The 19055-nt window shown below is 38.2% G+C and overlaps 1 protein-coding gene across 45 annotated transcripts in view; it reads right to left on the bottom strand.

Annotated features, from left to right (window-relative positions):
• The window catches only part of SNX14 (sorting nexin 14), a 115062-nt gene that overhangs the window by 89874 nt on the left and 6133 nt on the right, over positions 1-19055 (bottom strand). For 25 of the 45 annotated variants that reach the window (XM_078369733.1, XM_078369729.1, XM_078369721.1 and 22 more), the window contains exons 2-4: positions 5868-5988; positions 4100-4176; positions 3939-4017 (exon numbers count right to left, since the gene is read on the bottom strand). In XM_078369733.1, the coding sequence (XP_078225859.1) occupies positions 3939-4017; positions 4100-4176; positions 5868-5972 (261 nt within the window). In that variant the 5' untranslated portion in view covers positions 5973-5988. Of the gene's footprint in view, positions 1-3938; positions 4018-4099; positions 4177-5867; positions 5989-19055 lie in introns of those variants that run through there. The other 20 variants (XM_078369736.1, XM_078369730.1, XM_078369723.1 and 17 more) reach the window with 2 other exon arrangements.

Genomic DNA, 19055 nt, shown 5'->3' on the forward strand with positions numbered 1-19055 from the left:
CTCATGAGTTTGAGACCAGTCTAGGTAACATGATGAAACCTTGTATCTACAAAAAATATAAGAATAAGCTGGGTGTAGTGGCATGCACCTGTAGTCCCAGCTATTTTGAGAGGCTGAGGCAGGAGGATTACTTGAGCCTGAGAGGCAGAGGTTGCAGTGAGTTGAGATGTTGCCACTGCACTCCAGCAAGGGCGACAAGTGAGCCCAGTCGCAAAAAAACAAAAAACAAATAATGACAGTAATATAAGGCTTTCACATGACAAAATGTGTATTTCAACCTTATATGATTTTGAGGATCAATGAGAACATATGAGAAAACACTTGGAAAACCATAAAAATTCCACAAATAGGAAAAGTTATTATTAGAATAACATGCAAGTATTTCTAAATATTCTCATAATCAAACAAAAAGTTAAATAAATTGTTCCTGAGTCTGAAGCTTAACTGAACCAAAAGTGTGCTATGGAAAGAAGAAAAAGAGCAAGTTAGTCCTTTGCATTCCTAACTTTGTAAGTCAGTATTTTCAGAATACAACGAAGAAACAAGCAGCAATATTTATGTAAGGGGTCAAAATTAGGTGTTAGTAGGTACCTCTGATGGAAGTATAGTGGCTAGAGGGGAACATGAAGGGGTATTCTGGGATGCTGATAATGTTTTGTTTCCTGATCTGAATGCCAGTTACACAGATATGCTCACCTTGTGAAAATTTTACCTGTACACTCAAAATCAGTACGTAAGCTATTGGAATGAAAAAGTCACAAAATGAAATAAAACAAAACAAACCCTGGGTGTTAAATCTTCCATTTCTTGGATTTGGGTGTAGCAGGATGTCATAATTTTTACAAGGAGGTGCAACATTGGGCAGTAACTTTAAAAAGCAATAGGGAGGCCACAAAACGGCATATCTAATCCAATCCTTCCAAAATCAGATCACATACTTCTCTGGCAGCAGTAACAAAGGCTGTGAATTCTCTACTTTAAATATTAAGGGAATAATAATTTAGATTTTTTAGTACAAAAACTAAGCATTGTTTATATGAGTTGAGAAATGAAGATACATATAAACAGGGATAACAATGAATAGGATAGAGAGAAGAGACTAGAAAGAGTTATCATTAAACATTTGTTCTTCCTTTATTCCCCACATCCAATCAATCACCAAGTCCTACTGATTTTATATCCTAAGTAATGCTCTTCTACAGCACCATTGCTTGGGTCCTCATTTTCTTACCCCTCATACTGCAGCAATGGCCTCTCACCTCCCTGCTTCCAAGCTCACTCCCCTCCATCCTAAACAGAGCTGCCAAAGTAACCTAAAACATATATCTGACCATATCATCCTCTTTCACGAAATCCTCAATGTATCAAACCTGAATATATGAAAATAAGAAAGGTGAAACTGCACTGATTTTGAAGCATGCAGCAGCTGCATTACTTCCTTTTCACTCCCAGTGCACCCTATGAGTCTCATCTGAAAACTCAAGAAAATCACTGACTTGCAGGATCAATTAATCTGAACTCCATCAGCATAGCCCTTAAAGTCATTTGATAGTGTGATTTCTAAAGGGCCATATAAAATACCAATTAAGAACTTAACCAGATCTGAGTTTTTGATTGAGTTCTGCAATCAACCAAATATGAAACTTGAGAACATTATTAAAACTCTAAATTTCATTTACCTTTGGTAAAATTATCAATAATAGTAACCACTTCATAGGTTATATGTAGATTACATAAAATAATGCATGACTTAGCACAGTGCCTAATATATAGTAAGTATATCACTAAATATTAACTACTAGAATATTGTTTCCTCATTGCCCACATCCTCCCTCATATTTTACTCTCCAGTTTGCTGAACCCTCCACCTTATTTCAAGCCTCTCTTTCCTTTTGAAAGCTCTACCTAAGTCCTGAAATCCTCTTTTCCACACTTAGTCTGGCAAATCTCTAGTTATCCGATCTGACTGTCCCTCTCAATAGTTATGTACTTCTCCCCTATATCAATTCTATATACCTTAATTTTTTGCCATTATTGCCCACATTAAATTATATTGTGAATACCTGTTTATATGCCTGCCTTTGCTTCTAAAGTAGAAAGGGACCATATCTTATTCCACTTTTAATCACTACCGCCTAGCCCAGTTCCCACCTGTAAAATCTCAAAATATGTTTTTAAATGTGAGAGCTAATATTTATTGAACATCAACATGTGCCAGGTACTGGACCAAGAGTTTTGTAAAAGTCCTTTCATTTTTATGAATAAATATCTGACGTGTTAAAGACACAAATAATAGCTGTTAGAAGTTTTCTTCAACAGACCTCAACTTGGCACTCTCCAACAGAAATGTAAGTCACACATTAATTTTAAATTTTCTAGTAGCTATATGTTTTACAAAGTAAAAAGAAATAGGTGAAATTAATTTTATATTTCATTTAACCCAACATATCCAAAATATTATCCTATCAACATGTAATCAATATAAAAAATGAGATACTTTACATTCCGTTTTTCTAAGTCTTTTCTTTTATTTTTTTGAGACGGAGTTTCGCTCTTGTTACCCAGGCTGGAGTGCAATGGCGCGATCTCGGCTCACCGCAACCTCCGCCTCCTGGGTTCAGGCAATTCTCCTGCCTCAGCCTCCTGAATAGCTGGGATTACAGGCACGTGCCACTGTGCCCAGCTAATTTTTTGTATTTTTAGTAGAGACGGGGTTTCACCACGTTGACCAGGATGGTCTCGATCTTTTGACCTCGTGATCCACCCGCCTCGGCCTCTCAAAGTGCTGGGATTACAGGCGTGAGCCACCGCGCCCGGCCCTGTCTTTTCTTACTAAATCTTCAAAATCCATTATCTATTTCACACACAGAGCACATGTCAACTTGGACTAACACACCTGCAGTGTTTATTAATAGCCACATGTGGCCTGTAACTACCATATTAGACAGTCTTAAATCAGGGTAACTTGAAAATGAAAAAGGCCTTAGAGAAGCAAAGAAAAAAATGCCAAGTTTTAATGGGCTTTTATGCAGGATACAAAATATGATAAATAACAACTAAGTGGGAATCAGATGCCTACTGCTCTTCTTCAACTAATTAGCATCGAGTTTAATTCAATACACTTTGATCAGCTACCAAAAATATTCATGACCCAATATTTGGTGCTAGGAACAAATGAGACCTCATTCCTTCCCTTCACAAACTTGAGTGTTTTGTCAAAACCACTGAGAAGACAAGTATCTAAAACACAGCTGGGTGTGGTGGCACATGCCTATAATCCCAGCTACTAGGGAGGCTGAGGCAGAAGAATTGCTTGAACCTGGGAGGCAAAGGTTGCAGTGAGCAAAGATCATGCCATTGCCCTCCAGCCTGGGCAACAAAAGTGAAACTGTGTCTCAAAAAATAAAATAAAAAATAAAACATGTTACCAAAAAGATACATATAAAATTTAACTATAATAAAGATACGAGAACATGCTTTCCATTCCAGTATTATGCAGAAGTAGTGAAAAACATCCCATTCCCTACTCTATACTTCAGTTAGTGTCAAAACTGGGGTCATAATTCAGTAAGATATACATCTATTTGCTCCTTGCAATCCAGGGTTCCTTTTGGAATTACAAAATGATATTTCTACTGCCTTTATCATAAAGATTACCGTCTTCAGCTTTATGACTGTTTCAGGTAAAGCAGTGCTTCCATGACTGTTTCAGGTAAAGCAGTACTTTCCTTAGCTAAAATGTATAAATTAAACATGAGATTCAAAAACATTTCTAGCTTACTATTCAAGTGGCTTAGTTTGCAATAATCAACTACCTAACCCAGAACTGATTTAGGTGATGTGTATTAAGATGTTCTATAATTAAATTATTTGGTAAAAAATTCTGGAAAAACTTTCCACAGGCATTTAATGATTTCTGTTAATATTAAATCAGTTACCTCTGAGAGAGATGCATCAACTTTGGAAGAAATTTTCAGGTCTAGCCATGGCTGATAGTTTTCAAGTAGCAAAGAAGGCCTAAAGAAAAATTATACAACTAAATCACTTGAAATCCAAATGTAATTGGAAGGATCAACAAATAAAAAAATATTTAACTTACCTATGTCGTTTACATTTCACTTTACCACAAACAGCACAGCTATGACCTTGAGGAAATAATTCCTGAAGTCCTAACTGCTAAAAAAAGGAAAACGAGAGATGGTGGGGAGAGTTGTCTTTACATATTTCCAAGCTTAAAGTTAAAATTAATTGTTATGTTCACTTAAAAAAAATTCAATCTATATTTGGAAATGACAACTTGGCCAGGCACAGTGGCTCATGCCTATAATCCTAGCAATCTGGGAGACCAAGGTGGGTGGATGACTTGAGCCCAGGAGTTTGAGACCAGCCTGGGAAACATGGTAAAATCCTGTCTCTACAAAAAAACACAGAAATTAGATGGGTATGGTGGCACATGCCTAGTCTCAGCTACCCAGGAGGCTGAGGTGGCAGGATCACCTGAGCTTGGGAGTTTGAGGCTGCTGTAAGCAGTGATCCTGCCACTGCACTCTAGCCTGTGCAAATCTACCCTGTCTCAAAAAAAGAAAGAAAGAGAAAAGAAAGTGACACTCTATCTCAAAGGTATAATAAGAAAAAAACTATTTTTTCTTTCTCTAAAATCTTGAATTTAATGAAAAAATTATGAGGTAACTACTAGAGTTTCTGATAAAATATGGGACACCACTTTCAGTTGTGGCCTTGGCCAAGGCAAGTGGGATATCTTTAAGTCTTTAAAAATTCCTTAAGTTGACAAGGTAAGTGGGATATCTTTAAGTTTTAATAATTCCTTAAGTTGACGTAGTATCTTGTCTCAGGTTTGTTGGTATTTTGCAGGATTATGTAATCCTAACACTTTGGGAGGCCAAGGCAAGTGGATCACCTGAGGTCAGGAGTTCAAGACCAGCCAAACTGGCAAAACGCCATCTCTATTAAAATTCAAAAACTAGCTGGGCTTGGTGGCGTGTGCCTGTAATCCCATTTACATGGAAGACTGAGGCAGCAGAAATCACTTGAACTTGGGAGGCGGAGGATGCAGTGAGCCAAGATGGCACCATTGCAATGAGCCAAGATGGTGCTGCTGCACTCCAGCCTGGGCAAAAGAGCAGGATTCTATCTCAAAGAAAAGACATACCTTTAAACCTTGATCTATAGACCAGAACCTTGCTTTACAGAGATAGATTCAACACATTACCACCCTTCATTACATTTCATAAATAAATTACTTTGGTTATGCAAACTGCCTAATTATATCTGTTTCTATGGAATACACAAACATTTAAAAATTTAGTACAATTAGATCATTTAACCTCATATTTCCTGAGTCTGTGCCTCAGAATCACCTGGAAAGCTTCTAACAAGTACTGATTACATGGCTGTAACCCAGAGCTAGTCAATTGAAATATGGTGATACAGCCCAGCAATCTGTATTTTTTAATTCCCTAGGAGATTTACTGTACAACCAGCTTTGGGAACCTCTGATTTAATTTATTGTCTTCGTGGTTAATAGAGGACACCCTAAAATTGTGGATCCTCACTTTCTGAAAATTTTGTACCACATTTTCTTTTTATAGCTCCTCCTAGAATTGCATGCCTTAAAAGCATACACATATAGACATTATATTTTGAAATTTTTCTAACACACTTCCATTATTAAGTAATATTAGACAGATTTTTTAATCACTGCTTTTAGCACAGTACCTGAAAATAAGAAATTTTTAAAAAATAATTTTTATAAATTAACAAAAAAAATACACTGCTTTAGCAGACTTTCAAGTAATAAATAGTTGAGGCTGATACATATTGAATGCAATAAGAACACATAATTTTACCTTGGGTTTATATTTTATTGTGAAGAATATATTTGGTAAGAGAGAATTAGGTCCTAGTGAGCAGTAGAATGTGACAACTCCAGCAACAAATGACCAGAAGATCATTAAAACATGAAGATACCTTAAAAATAAATGAAAATAATCATTAGAACCAAAGAAAAGGCATAATTCTAACTTACTGCTTCATAGATTTAACAAGCAGCTTCATTGATTTAATAAGCACCTATGATATCATATGAAGCAATTTTTCCAATTATGATTAATTTTCTGTAATATATTTATTAAATACAAGAGTCATAAAATTTATGCTACCAAATATATATTTCATTTAAAGTATAAGGAAGCATAAATTATATTTCATAATTCATACCTATGTTTAGTCTATTCTACATTCCTCCAGAATACCTTCTTATGATATTGTAGTATGCATACCCCACCAAAATTCTGATTATTTTTCACTACATCAAAGGAATTTTACTAAGTACCTATTTTGTTCTACACAGTGCTAGGCCTTGGGAATATAGCAAGGAACTGCACTGCATAGTCTCTACCTGCATGTAAAACACTGTCTGTAGTGATGACAGGTAAGTAAAAAGAAGAACAATACAATGTGATCCATATGTGATACTACAACAGAAAGTCTGTGTAATATGGGAACACCACAGGCTGTTAGTTAATTCAAATTTGAAAGAACAGAAAAGTTTTTTCAGAGAAAGGAATGTCTACAGAAAAACTTAAAGGGTAAGTAGGTGCAAACAAACAGAAGAGGACGGTATAGAGGTATGAACAACTGGGGAAGAGGCAGGGGAATTCAAACTTGAGAGAAATGCATGGGCTTAGGTCTGTGTGAACATAGTTCTAAGGAAGAAAGCCTTAGGTTAATCTAAAAACAAAAGCAGAAGCCAAATAATATAGTGTCATATAATAGGCAATATGTGTCTTAATACAGGCAGTCCTCACATGGCACAGTTCTGATATGCAAAAATTTCAGTTATCATGATTGTGTTTAATAACACCAGTGCCCCAGTTCAAATGCCAATGACCCCGGTATATTTGTTAACTGTGAATAATTGCATAAAGTACAAACTTTGCTGCTAACTCATCCGTCCATAAATCACTATATAAATAACAGATGTGCATAATGATCATTGACCAATTACATCAGTTCTGTCAGTGACTGGTCACTCACTGTACATTGTTGTTATTCAGTGCATGCACAGACAGCAAACTACGGAGCTATGTTACCTCCTTGTCTCTCAATGATAAATATGCATGACATTTTACAAAAATGGCCATTATCCCACAAATTTTAAAGAGAAACAAAGAAACAGTGATAATGCAAGAAGTAAAATTCAAATCAAACGTAAATGAAGTTACAAAAGAAACAGCTGACTGTGGGAATGATGACAATGCTGCTGTCCAGCAGATTCTATGCAGCCAGAGAAAGATAATGAAGGGAACTTATTGGCATTTTATGAGAAAAGTGGTTACAGCATAAGGATGAAAATGTCCCAGAAGTGGCACCAGCAAAGGAACTCTTGGAGATTTCACAACATTGGATAAAACACTGAAGTTGATCCAAACTTAAGAGTATGGTACTTCACCTACACATGAAAAAGATATTCGCTCTGTATCCTACGTCATAGGATGAGAAGAGGACAAGCACTGTTTGTTACTCTTAATATATATTTTTACAAAGAAATAAAACACTTTAATTCTCAATGTTTCTAATGTTTAAAATTAGTGTACTACTCACTTTACTGTTTTTTTTCATTTCCCTATACTATTATAACTGACAAGAGTTTTCCATTGTTTGACAATTTTTTTAAAAGTCCATCATAATCTTCCCATTGATTAAAACCACTTTGCACAGTTTCTGCTTGCACAATCATTTTTACAGACTCTCACTACCAGACAAAGCAGGGACTGCCTGTATTATCTTACAAGCAAATGCACTGTAGGGATCTAATACTTTGTAGACTCAGTAGAGACTACCATCCCTTCTGCAAAGTGTTCTTTCTTTACACTCTACTCATGAAGTTCAAATGGAAACGAGCTTTTATCTCCTTAAGATTCTATCTCCCTCATTCAAGACTGGATTAAGAATGAACAAAACTATAACAACAACAACAAAATAGGCCAATCATAGCATCTTCTTCCCTACCTACAGCTGACTGGTTCAGAGATGGACACCATCTGAGACAACATAGGAGGTGACGGGTATTTTAAACAGAGTGAACATTGCATGAACCAGGGTCCAACCAGTCTCGTTCATCTCATGACAACAGAAACCTGAAGCTGTAATAAAACTGACAGCCATATGCTTTGCCACTTAAAAGAAAGAAGAGTGAGAAGAGAATGAAGCCAGAATTCAGAGAGGAGAAAAAGCAAGGGGAAGAAAGTATTGGCAGTATCCAAATCCTGCTTCCATGTGTCTATGGGGCCCAGGTACATCTTATTTCTGCACTTACAAAACCTTCCAATCTTGTCCTCTTTGTTAAACCTAGTGTGAGTTGAGTTTCTGTTATCTACCATGAAGAGTCCTTAGTAGTACCTAGGAGACAAGAGATTTAAGAATTTTAAGAATTTTCGAGAGTTTTAAGAAGGGTATCATTAGATTAAACAACTGGAAGTCCACTCTGGCTGAAACATGGAAAATGGTCTACACTGGAAACACACAGCCTAGTTAGAAAACTGTTACAGTAATCTGAGAGTCCGTGATGGCCTCAACTAGGGGAGAGACTTAGAGATTTTAAAAAGTGAATTATTTTGAGAGACAATGGAAGTAAAAATTGAGAGGATTAAGTAGTTGATTAGATGTGAGCAGAAGGAGCTGGGTAGGAGGAGCTTGCCTATAATCCTAACACATTGGAAGGCCAAAGCAGGCAGATCACTTGAAGTCAGGAGTTCAAGACCAGCCCAGCCAACATGGTGACACCCCATCTCTACTAAAAATACAAAGAAAAAAATTAGCTGGGCATGGTGGCATACACCTGTAATCCCATCTACTCAGAAGGCTGAGGCAGACAATCACTTGAACGTGGGAGGTAGAGGCTGCAATAAGCAGAAATCACACCACTGTACTCCAGCCTGGGTGACAGAGTGAGACTTCTAAATGAATGAATGAATGAATGATGTAAGAAAAACAGGAAAGATGAAAAATCAGTTCTCTTTGGACATGTTAAGTTTCAGATACTTTAAAACATACTGGCTGGGCACGGTGGCTCATGCCTATAATCCCAGCACTTTGGGAGGCCGAGGCGGGTGGATCACGAGGTCAAGAGATCGAAACCATCCTGGTCAACAAGGTGAAACCCAGTCTCTACTAAAAATACAAAAATTGGCTGGGCATGGTGGTGCGTGCCTGTAGTCCCAGCTACTTGGGAGGCTGAGGCAGGAAAATTGCTTGAACCCAGAAGGCGGAGGTTGCAGTGAGCCGAGATGGTGCCATTGCACTCCAGTCTGGGTAACAACAGCAAAACTCCATCTCAAAAAAAAAACAAAAAAACATACTACACAGAAATATTCCACAAGCACCTAAATATTGGATAATATAAATCTCTGGAGAGAGTATGGGCTAAGGATAAAGGTTTAGGAATTATTAACATAAATATCACTGAAATCATAGGAGTAAATGACATGACCCAGGGAGAATCTACAGAGTTAAATGAGCATAAGATATTTAAGAACTAGGCAGAGGAAATCTATAAAGGAATCAAGTAATTAAAAGAGTTGGAAAGAAAACCAAGGGTCAAGTCATAAAAACTGGCAAGGTAAAGAAATATAAGTATCTACAGAAATAAAGTGGTCAACATGACCAAATATTTGTAAAATAAAGAAAAAAATTGAGAGGTGTTCATTAGTTTTCACAATAAAAGAGGCACTGATTAACTAGGCAAAAGCAATTTTAGAATGGCAAATGATTACAATGGATTGAGGAGTGAGATGGAGGTGAGGAAGTAGAATCGTGAATGCAGGTAATTGCCTTTCTAAATAAAAGAAGAGCTAACACAATAACTGGAGGAAGACAGTAAGTTAAGGTTTTTGGTAAAAACCTGATCACATTTGAATGGTGATAGAGAAGAAAAGGAGGTAAGAGGAAAAGAAGTAGAAAAAAACAATTAATTGAGTGAATAATATTTTATAGAAGTTAGGTATAGTTAGAATTCAGAACCTAAATGGAAGAAACAGTTATAAATGACAGAGATGTCTCCTCCTCAGTACTACACAGTAAGCATAGAAGGATGAACATGCACATTTGAGGATTTCGTAACAAGAATTAAATGCCATATAGTGGCCTTTATATAAAACAGGAGATGCTTAGAGTAAATGACAAAGATGGCATGACAGAAGTTCTAGAAGACTGGGGAAGTTCTGACACAGTTGCCACAGAAAGAAAGAGGGGGGTATTCTGGGTGACTGCTGGACATTACTGAGGCTGAAGACAACAAACTTTCAGTTGTGAGAACTTCTCCAGCAGCATTCAGTTTTCAGAATATGAATCTTAAAAAAAGCAACCAGCATCACCAATCCCAGATTTTGGTTTTGACAGGCAAGTATAATGGAAAGGATAGAGTTAAGGATACCAGAAATAGATTGCATGAAGTGACTGATGGACCAAGGTATCTTAGCTGGACTGACTCTAAACTGCATCATACAGTAATAACAGAAGGGAACAACATAAAGAAAGAAAGTAGAGTCAGGGGATTGAGATGTCAAGAAGCAGGAACAGTGTGACTGACTAAATGAAAGAAGCTGACACTGGCCAGTAAGTGAGATATTTGGTTCTTAAGATTTCAGAGGCAGTCAGGTACAGTGGCTCACGCTTGTAATCCTAGCACTTTGGGAGGACCAGGCAGGTGAATCACTTAAGGTCAGGAGTTCAAGACCAGCCTGGCCAACATGGCGAAACCCAGTTTCTACTAAAAGTAAAAGAAAATTAGCTAGGCATACTGGTGTTTGCCTGTAATCCCAGCTACCCGGGAGGGCTGAGGCAGGAGAATCACTCAAACCCAGGACGTGGAGATTGCAGTGAGCAAAGATCATGCCATTGCACTCCAGCCTGGGCGACAGAGTGGGTCTCTGTCTAAAAAAAAAAATTCAGAGGTAAGCGGCTGGCATGCCACATACTCATCGATGATCTGACCATCATCACCCAAGTGACCAACCCCAAAGAGGACAAGAGCCAGGTGTTGGCCACTAGCAAGAAAAATATCTATTCACTACAGAGATAACTGAAATGACAGCCAAGCAAAATGCAAATATAAGTAAACAAAAGAACCATAATAAGAGAGAGGCGGAGCAAGGTAGCCAAATAAAAGCCTCTGATCAGCCTCCCCACAGGAACGCCAAATTTAACAACCATCTAAACAACAAAAAGCACCTTCCTGAGAACCAAATCCCAGGTGACTGATCACAATACATGATTTTAACTTCAAAAGCTGAAAGAGGCACAGGGGAGGGTAGGAAAGGCAATCTTGAAATGCCAACACCCGTTCTCCAGCCCCAACAAGTAGCCAAACAGCAAAGGAAAGCACATGGCTTGAGGGAGGAACAACACAGTGACTGCAGGAATTTGCACTGAAACTCAGTGCTGCCAACACCAGGCAAAACTTAGCCAACACCCACAGAGGGGGCATTTACACATGTCCTGGCCAGAGGGCAACTGCTCATCCCAGTAGTCCAAATCTGAGTTTCGGCAAGCCTTGACATCACAGGTTAAAGTGCTCTGAGGTCTTAAATAAACTTGAAAAGCAGTCTAGGCTACAAGGGCTGTAACGCCTAGGCAAGTCCTACTACTGTGCTGGGGCTCAAAGCCAGTGGACTTGGAGGGCATGTGAACTAGTGAGATATCAGCCAGGGCAGGTAAGGGAAGGCTTGTAAAACCCCTCCCCAAGTGCCAGGCAGTGCAGCTTGCAGGTCCAAAAGAGACCTTTTCCCTCTGCTTGAGGAGAGGAGAGGGGAAAGCAACGATGACTTTGTCTTGTAACCTGGATACCATCTCAGCTATAGGAAGATAGGAAACTAGGCAGAGTAATGAGGCCCTCCTTCCAGGCCCTAGCTCCCAAATGACATTTCTAGACACACCCTTGGCCAGAAGGAAATCCACTGCCTTTAAGGGAAGGACCCATCCTGGTAGGATTCATCATTTGCTGACTAAAGAGGCCTCGGACTCTAAATAAGACAGCAGCGGTAACAAAGTCATGCAGTGAAAACTTAAAAGACACCCAAGTCCTTTCGATTACCAGGAAAGCCTTCCCAAGGGCAGGATACAAACAAGCCCAGAATGCAAACACTACAATAAACAACTAACTCTTCAATACCCAGACACTGAAAATTATCCACCAAGCATCATGACCATCCAGGGAAACATGGCCTCACTAAATGAACAAAATAAAGCACAAGGGACCAACCCTGGAGAATCAAAGACATGTGGCCTTTCAGAAGAAGAATTGAAAACAGCTGTATTAAGGAAACGCAAAGAAATTCAAGATAATGCAGAGAAGGAACTCAGAATCCTATCAGATAAATTTAACAAAGAAATTGAAATAATTAAAAGAATGAAGCAGAAATTCTAGAGTTCAAAAGTGCAAATGACATACAGAAGAATGCATTAGAGTCTCTTAATAGTAGAAGTGATCAGGTGATAGAACTACTAAGCTTAAAGACAGGCTATTTGAAAATGCATAGTCAGAAAAGACAAAAGAACAAAGAACAACAACAAAACACATCTAAAAGATCTAGAAAATGCTTTGAAAGGGCAAATCTAAGAGTTACTGGCCTTAAAGAGTAGGGAGAGAGACAGATCAGGGTAAAAAGTTTATTCAAAGGGATAACAATGGAGAACATCCCAAACCTAGAGAAAGGTATCAATATTCAAGTACAAGAAGATTAGTAACACCAAACAGATTTAATCCAAAGAAGACGACCTGAAGAAATTTAATAATTAAACTCCCGAAGGTCAAAGATAAAGGATCCTAAAAGCAGCAAGAGAAAAGAAACAAATGACATACAATGGAGCTGCAATACATCTGGCACCAGATTTTTCAGCAGAAACCTTACAAGCTGGGAGAGACATATGACATATTTAAAGTGCATAGCATATTTAAAGTGCTGAAGGAAAAAACTTTCACTTTAGAACAGTATATTCAGCGAAAATATCCTTCAAACATGAAGGAGAAATAAGGACTTTCCCAAGCAAACAAAAGCTCAGAGATTTCATGAACACCAGACCTACTTTACAAGAAATGCTAAAGGTAGTTCTTCAATCTGAAAACGAAAAGGATGTTAATGAGCAATAAAAAATCACCTCAAGGTACAAAACTCACTGGTAATAGTAAGTACACAGAAAAGCACAGAATATTATGACACTCTAAGTGTGGTGGGTAAACTATTGATAGCTTAAGTACAAAGACAAAAAGATGAACTGATCAAAAACAATTACAAATTGTTAAGACACAGACAGTGCAGTAAGAAATAAATAGTAACATCAAGCATCTAACTGCCAAGACTGCAAGAAAACCTAGAAGAAATGGATAAATTCCTAAATACATACACCCTCCCAACACTAAACCAGGAGGAAATCAAATCCCTGAATAGACCAATAACAAATTCTAAAATTAAGGCAGTTATTAACAGCCTATCAACCAAAATTAAGCCCAGGACCAGATGGATTCACATCCTAATTCTACCAGAGGTACAAAAAGGAACTGGTACCATTCCTTCCGAAACGATTCCAAACAACAGAAAAAACGGGACTCCTCCTGAACTTATTTTATGAGGCCAGCATCATCCCGACACCAAAACCCAGCAGAGACACAAGAAAAAAAGAAAATTTCAGCTGGGCGCGGTGGCTCACGCCTATAATCCCAGCACTTTGGGAGGCCGAGACGGGTGGATCATGAGGTCAAGAGATCAAGACCATCCTGGTCAACATGGTGAAACCTAGTTTCTACTAAAAATACAAAAATTAGCTGGGAATGGTGGTGCATGCCTGTAGTCCCAGCTACTCGGGAGGCTGAGGCAGGAGAATTGCTTGAACCCAGGAGACGGAGGTTGCGGTGTGCTGAGATAGTGCCATTGCACTCCAGCCTGGGTAACAAGAGCGAAACTCCGTCTCAAAAAAAGAAAAAGAAAATTTCAAATTTCAGAGCAATATCCCTAATGAATATAGACGCAAAAATCCTCAATAAAATACTGGCTAACCAAATCCAGCAGCACACCAAAAAGCTTATCTATCACAATCAAGTCATCTTCATCCCTGGGATGCAAAGCTGGTTCAACATATGCAAATCAGCAGAACCCATGACAAAAATCACATGACTACGTCAATAGATACCGAAGAGGCCTTCTATAAAATTCAATACCCCTTCATGCTAAAAACTCTCAATAAACTAGACATTGATGGAATGTATCTCAAAACAGTAAGAGCTTTTTATGACAAACCCATAGCTAGTATCATACTGAATGGGCAAAAGCTGGAAGCATTCCCTTTGAAAACCAGCACAAGACAAGGATGCCGCCGTCTCTCACTACTCCTATCCAACATAGCATTGGAAGTTCTGGCCAGGGAAATCAGGCAAGAGAAAGAAATAAGGGTATGTGAATAGGAGGAGAGGAAGAACAGAACAAATTGTCTCTATTTGTAGATGACATGACTGTATATTTAGAAAACCCCATTTTCTCAGCCCAAAATATCCTTAAGATGATAAGCAACTTCAGCAAAGTCTCAGGATACAAAATCAATTTGCAAAAATCACAAGCATTCCTATACATCAATAATAGCCAAAATATGAGAAAACTCCCATTCACAATTGCTACAAACAGAATAAAATATCTAGAAATACAACTTACAAGAAATGTGAAGGACCTCTTCAAGGATAACTACAAAGGAAATAAGATACTCAAGGAAATAAGAGAGAACACAAACAAATGGAAAAACATTCCACGCTCATGGTTAGGAAGAATCAATATCATGAAAATGCCCATACTGCCCAAAGTAATTTATGGATTCAATGCTATTCCCATCAAGCTACCACTGACATTCTTCACAGAGTTAGAAAAAACTGCTCTAAATTTCCTATGAAACCAAAAAAGATAGATACATATAGCCAAGACAATCCTAAGCAAACAAACAAAAAAGCTGAAGGCATCACGCTACCTTACTTCAAACTGTACTACAAGGCTACAGTAACTAAAACAGCATTGTACTAGTACCAAAACAGATATACAGACCAATCGAACAGAACAAAGGCCTCAGAAATAACACCCCACACCTACAACCATTTGACACACCTGACAAAAACAAGCAATGGGGAACGTATTCTCTATTTAATAAATGGTGTTGAGTAAACTGGTTAGCCATATGCAGAATCCTGAAACTGGACCCCTTCCTTAAACCTTATACAAAAATTAACTCAAGATGGATTAAAAACTTAAATGTAAGACCTAATACCATAAAAACCCTAGAAGAAAATGTAGGCAATACCATTCAGGACATAAACATGGGCAAAGACTTCATGACTAAAATACCCAAAAGCAATGGCAACAAAAGCCAGAATTGACAAATGGGATCTAATTAAACTAAAGAGCTTCCGCACAGCAAAAGAAACTGTCATCAGAGTGAACAGACAACCTACAGAATGGGAGAAAATTTCTGCAATTTATCCAGCTGACAAAGGGCTTATATCCAGATTCTACAAAGAACTTAATAAATTTACAAGAAAAAAACAAACCCCATCAAAAAGTGAATGAAGGATATGAATAGATACTTCTCAAAAGAAGACATTTATGTGGCCAAAAAACTGGGTGAAGGATATGAATAGATACTTCTCAAAAGAAGACATTTATGTGGCCTAGAAACATATGAATAAAAGTTCATCATCACTGGTTATTAGAGAAACTGAAATCAAAACCACATTGAGATACCATCTCATGCCAGTTAGAATGGCGACCATTAAAAAGTCAGGAAACAACAGATGTTGGAGAGGATGTGGAGACACAGGAATGCTTTTACACTGTTGGTGGGAGTGTAAATTAGTTCAACCATTGTGGAAGACAGTGTGGCAATTCTTCAAGGATCTACAACCAGAAATACCATTTCACCCAGCAATTCCATTACTGAGTATATACCCAAAGGATTATAAATCATTTTACTATGAAGACATAGGCACACATATGTTTACTGCGGCATTGTTAACAATAGCAAAGTCTTGGAACCAACCCAAATGCCCATCAATGACAGACTAGATAAAGAAAATGTGGCACACATACACCATGGAATACTATGCAGCCATAAGAAATTAGGAGTTCATGTCCTTTGCAGAGACCTGGATAAAGCTGGAAACCAGCATTCTCAGCAAACCAACACAGGAACAGAAAAGCAACCACCACATGTTCTCACTCATAAGTGGGAGTTGAACAATGAGAACCCATGGACACAAGGGAGGGGAACATCACACACCTGGGTCTGTCAGGTGCTGGGGGAGATGGGAAAGGAATAGCATTAGGAGAAATATCTAATGTAGATGACAAGCTGACGGGTGCAGCAAACCACCATGGCACATGCATACCTATGTAATAAACCTGCACGTTCTGTACATGTATCCCAGAACTTAAAGTATTAAAAAAAAAAAAAAAAAAAAACTGAAAACCAGTAAGTTGAGCATTCATAACTTCAAACACAGGAAAACAGTCAAGAGCAGTAATCAGCAAAATAGACAATGACAACAAATTAACAAAATATAAGCTAGTTCTTGGAAAAATTAATAAAACAAGCAAACTTTTAACTGGATACTTACTGGGATTCACTCGGAGTGGTTGGCAAAATATTAAGGGAAATATTAAGGAAAGTTATAAGATACAGTCTCAGACCTTTTGGAAGGCCGAATAATGGAACAGGCTGAAGGCAGCCAGTTCCTAACTTAGAGCATTAGGTCATAGGGTAAAGATTAGGGATAATAGAAGCCTCTGAAAGCAGCTAACACCCTCCCTAGCCTACTCGTTCACTGTACTCTGTGTTGAGTGTATTTATTCATCCATCGCGGAGTCAGGGTTTGCAGGACAGACCCCCCGCAGGTAGTGATTAACTCACGTGGTGACCCTGACATGATCATCGTCACAGCTACTAATGGAGGTTAGTACAGCACCAATTATTACTCTAAAAATTGATAAATAAGCATTTATCCTACTTTTCCAATTTGAACCATGTATCAGAGTAATTAAATAGACCTAATGAATGGAGTAAAGAAATTCTACAAAAAAGAATTCAAATTTAAAAATACAGAAAGAATGAAAGAATTAAGAGAATAACCATGTTGTACCCCATAATAAAGTAACTGATTCAGGAAATAAATAAATGGTAAAACCAGAATAAGTTTCCTGGACACAGTATCAGCCGACATTCACTAAATCCATTAAAAGTGAGGCAACCCCACCTTACATATCCACTGATGTGATGCAACGGAATACACATGGCATCACTGAAGTCTTTCTGCAGCACTCCCCACATGGATTGAAAAAAAAAAAAAAAAACTAAATCTAACTGAGCCTATAGATCAAACTCTGACTACCAAAATACAAATGTGAGGTTTAAAATACAAGACACTACAAGAAAACCATCAACAAAACCCAGAATGTGAACAAATGATCCAGTTTCCTCAACAAGTTAATAGCAAGGAGAAAAAAGGTGAGGTGGGGTCTTGCAGATCAGCAGTTGAAAAATGATGGCCTGTGGGCCAAAGTATACCTGTTTTTGTATGCCCCTCATACTAAGAAAGGTTTTACATTTTTAAAGGTTTTTTAAAAAAAAAAAAAAAAAAGAATATGCAACAGAGACCTAACATAGCATACAAGCCCTAAAATATTTACTACCTAACATTTTACAGAAAAAAAATGTATCAACCCTTGTTCTAGATTATAAAACATTTAGAAAGCTTGAGATAGAGCAACCAAATAGGAGTAGAACTTGTTTAAATACTAATTAGAAAAACTGCACTATACACATTCACTCAACTGAGAACATTTTATTTTGGAGTAGTTATTAGATGATATTAACCAATTATTAATTTTGTAATATCCTAGTTCTGTACAGAAGTGATTTTTTTTATTTCTATTTTTTATATAGACAGGATCTGCTCTGTCACCCAGGCTGGAGTGCTGGGGCACAATCATATCTCACTATAGCCTTGAACTCTCGGCTCCAGCAACCCTCCCACCTCAGGCTCCCGAGTAGCTAGGACCACAGACGTGTGCCACCATGCCTGTTTGTTGTTGTTGTTGTTGTTGTTGTTTTGTAGAGACAGGGTCTTTCTGGCCAGGTGCATAATCCCAGCACTTTGGGAGGCCAAGGCGGGCAGAACCCCATGTTGGGGTTAGTAAAAACACAAAAATTAGCCAGGCATCGTGGTGCATCCCTATAATCCCAGCTACTTGGGAGGCTAAGGCACAAGAATCTCTTGAACCCAGGAGGTGGAGAGTGCAGTGAGCCGAGATCATGCCACTGCACTCCAGTCTAGGCAACAAAGTGAGACTCCATCTCAAAAAAAAAAAAAGAGAGAGAGAGAGAGCGTTTTTCTATGTTGCCCAGGTTGTCCTCCAATTCCTGGCCTCAAGTGATCCTCCCACCTCCACCTCCCAGAGAGCTAGAATTACAGGCATGAGCCACCTCACCCACCCTTCAAGATATTTTTTAAAGAAGAAGATTAGGCCAAAAAAGAGTGACACAATAAGGATAGTTGTTAAAGTTGAGTAATGGGTGCTTGGAAGTTTTTTACACTCTCTTATGTATGCTTGGAAATTTTCAAATCAAAAGTTAATAAAAAGACAAACCTCAACCAGGCACAGTGACTCACACCTGTAATCCCAGCACTTTGGGAGGCCGAGGTGGGCAGACCACCTGAGGTTGGGAGTTTGAGACCAGCCTGACCACCATAGAGAAACCATCTCTACTACAAATATAAAATTGTAAACCATCTCTACTACAAATACAAAATTAGCCAGGCATGGTGGCTCATGCCTATAATCCCAGCTATTCAGGAGGCTGAGGCAGAATCACTTGAACCTAGGAGCTGGAGGTTGTGGTAAGCCAAGATCACGCCATTGCACTTCAGCCTGGGCAACAAGAGTGAAACTCCATCTCAAAAAAAAAGGACAAATCTCTAACAAGACAGATCAAGGATACAAATATAT

The sequence above is a fragment of the Callithrix jacchus genome, chromosome 4 (genome assembly GCF_049354715.1).
Source record: "Callithrix jacchus isolate 240 chromosome 4, calJac240_pri, whole genome shotgun sequence".
Taxonomy (NCBI): domain Eukaryota; kingdom Metazoa; phylum Chordata; class Mammalia; order Primates; family Cebidae; genus Callithrix; species Callithrix jacchus.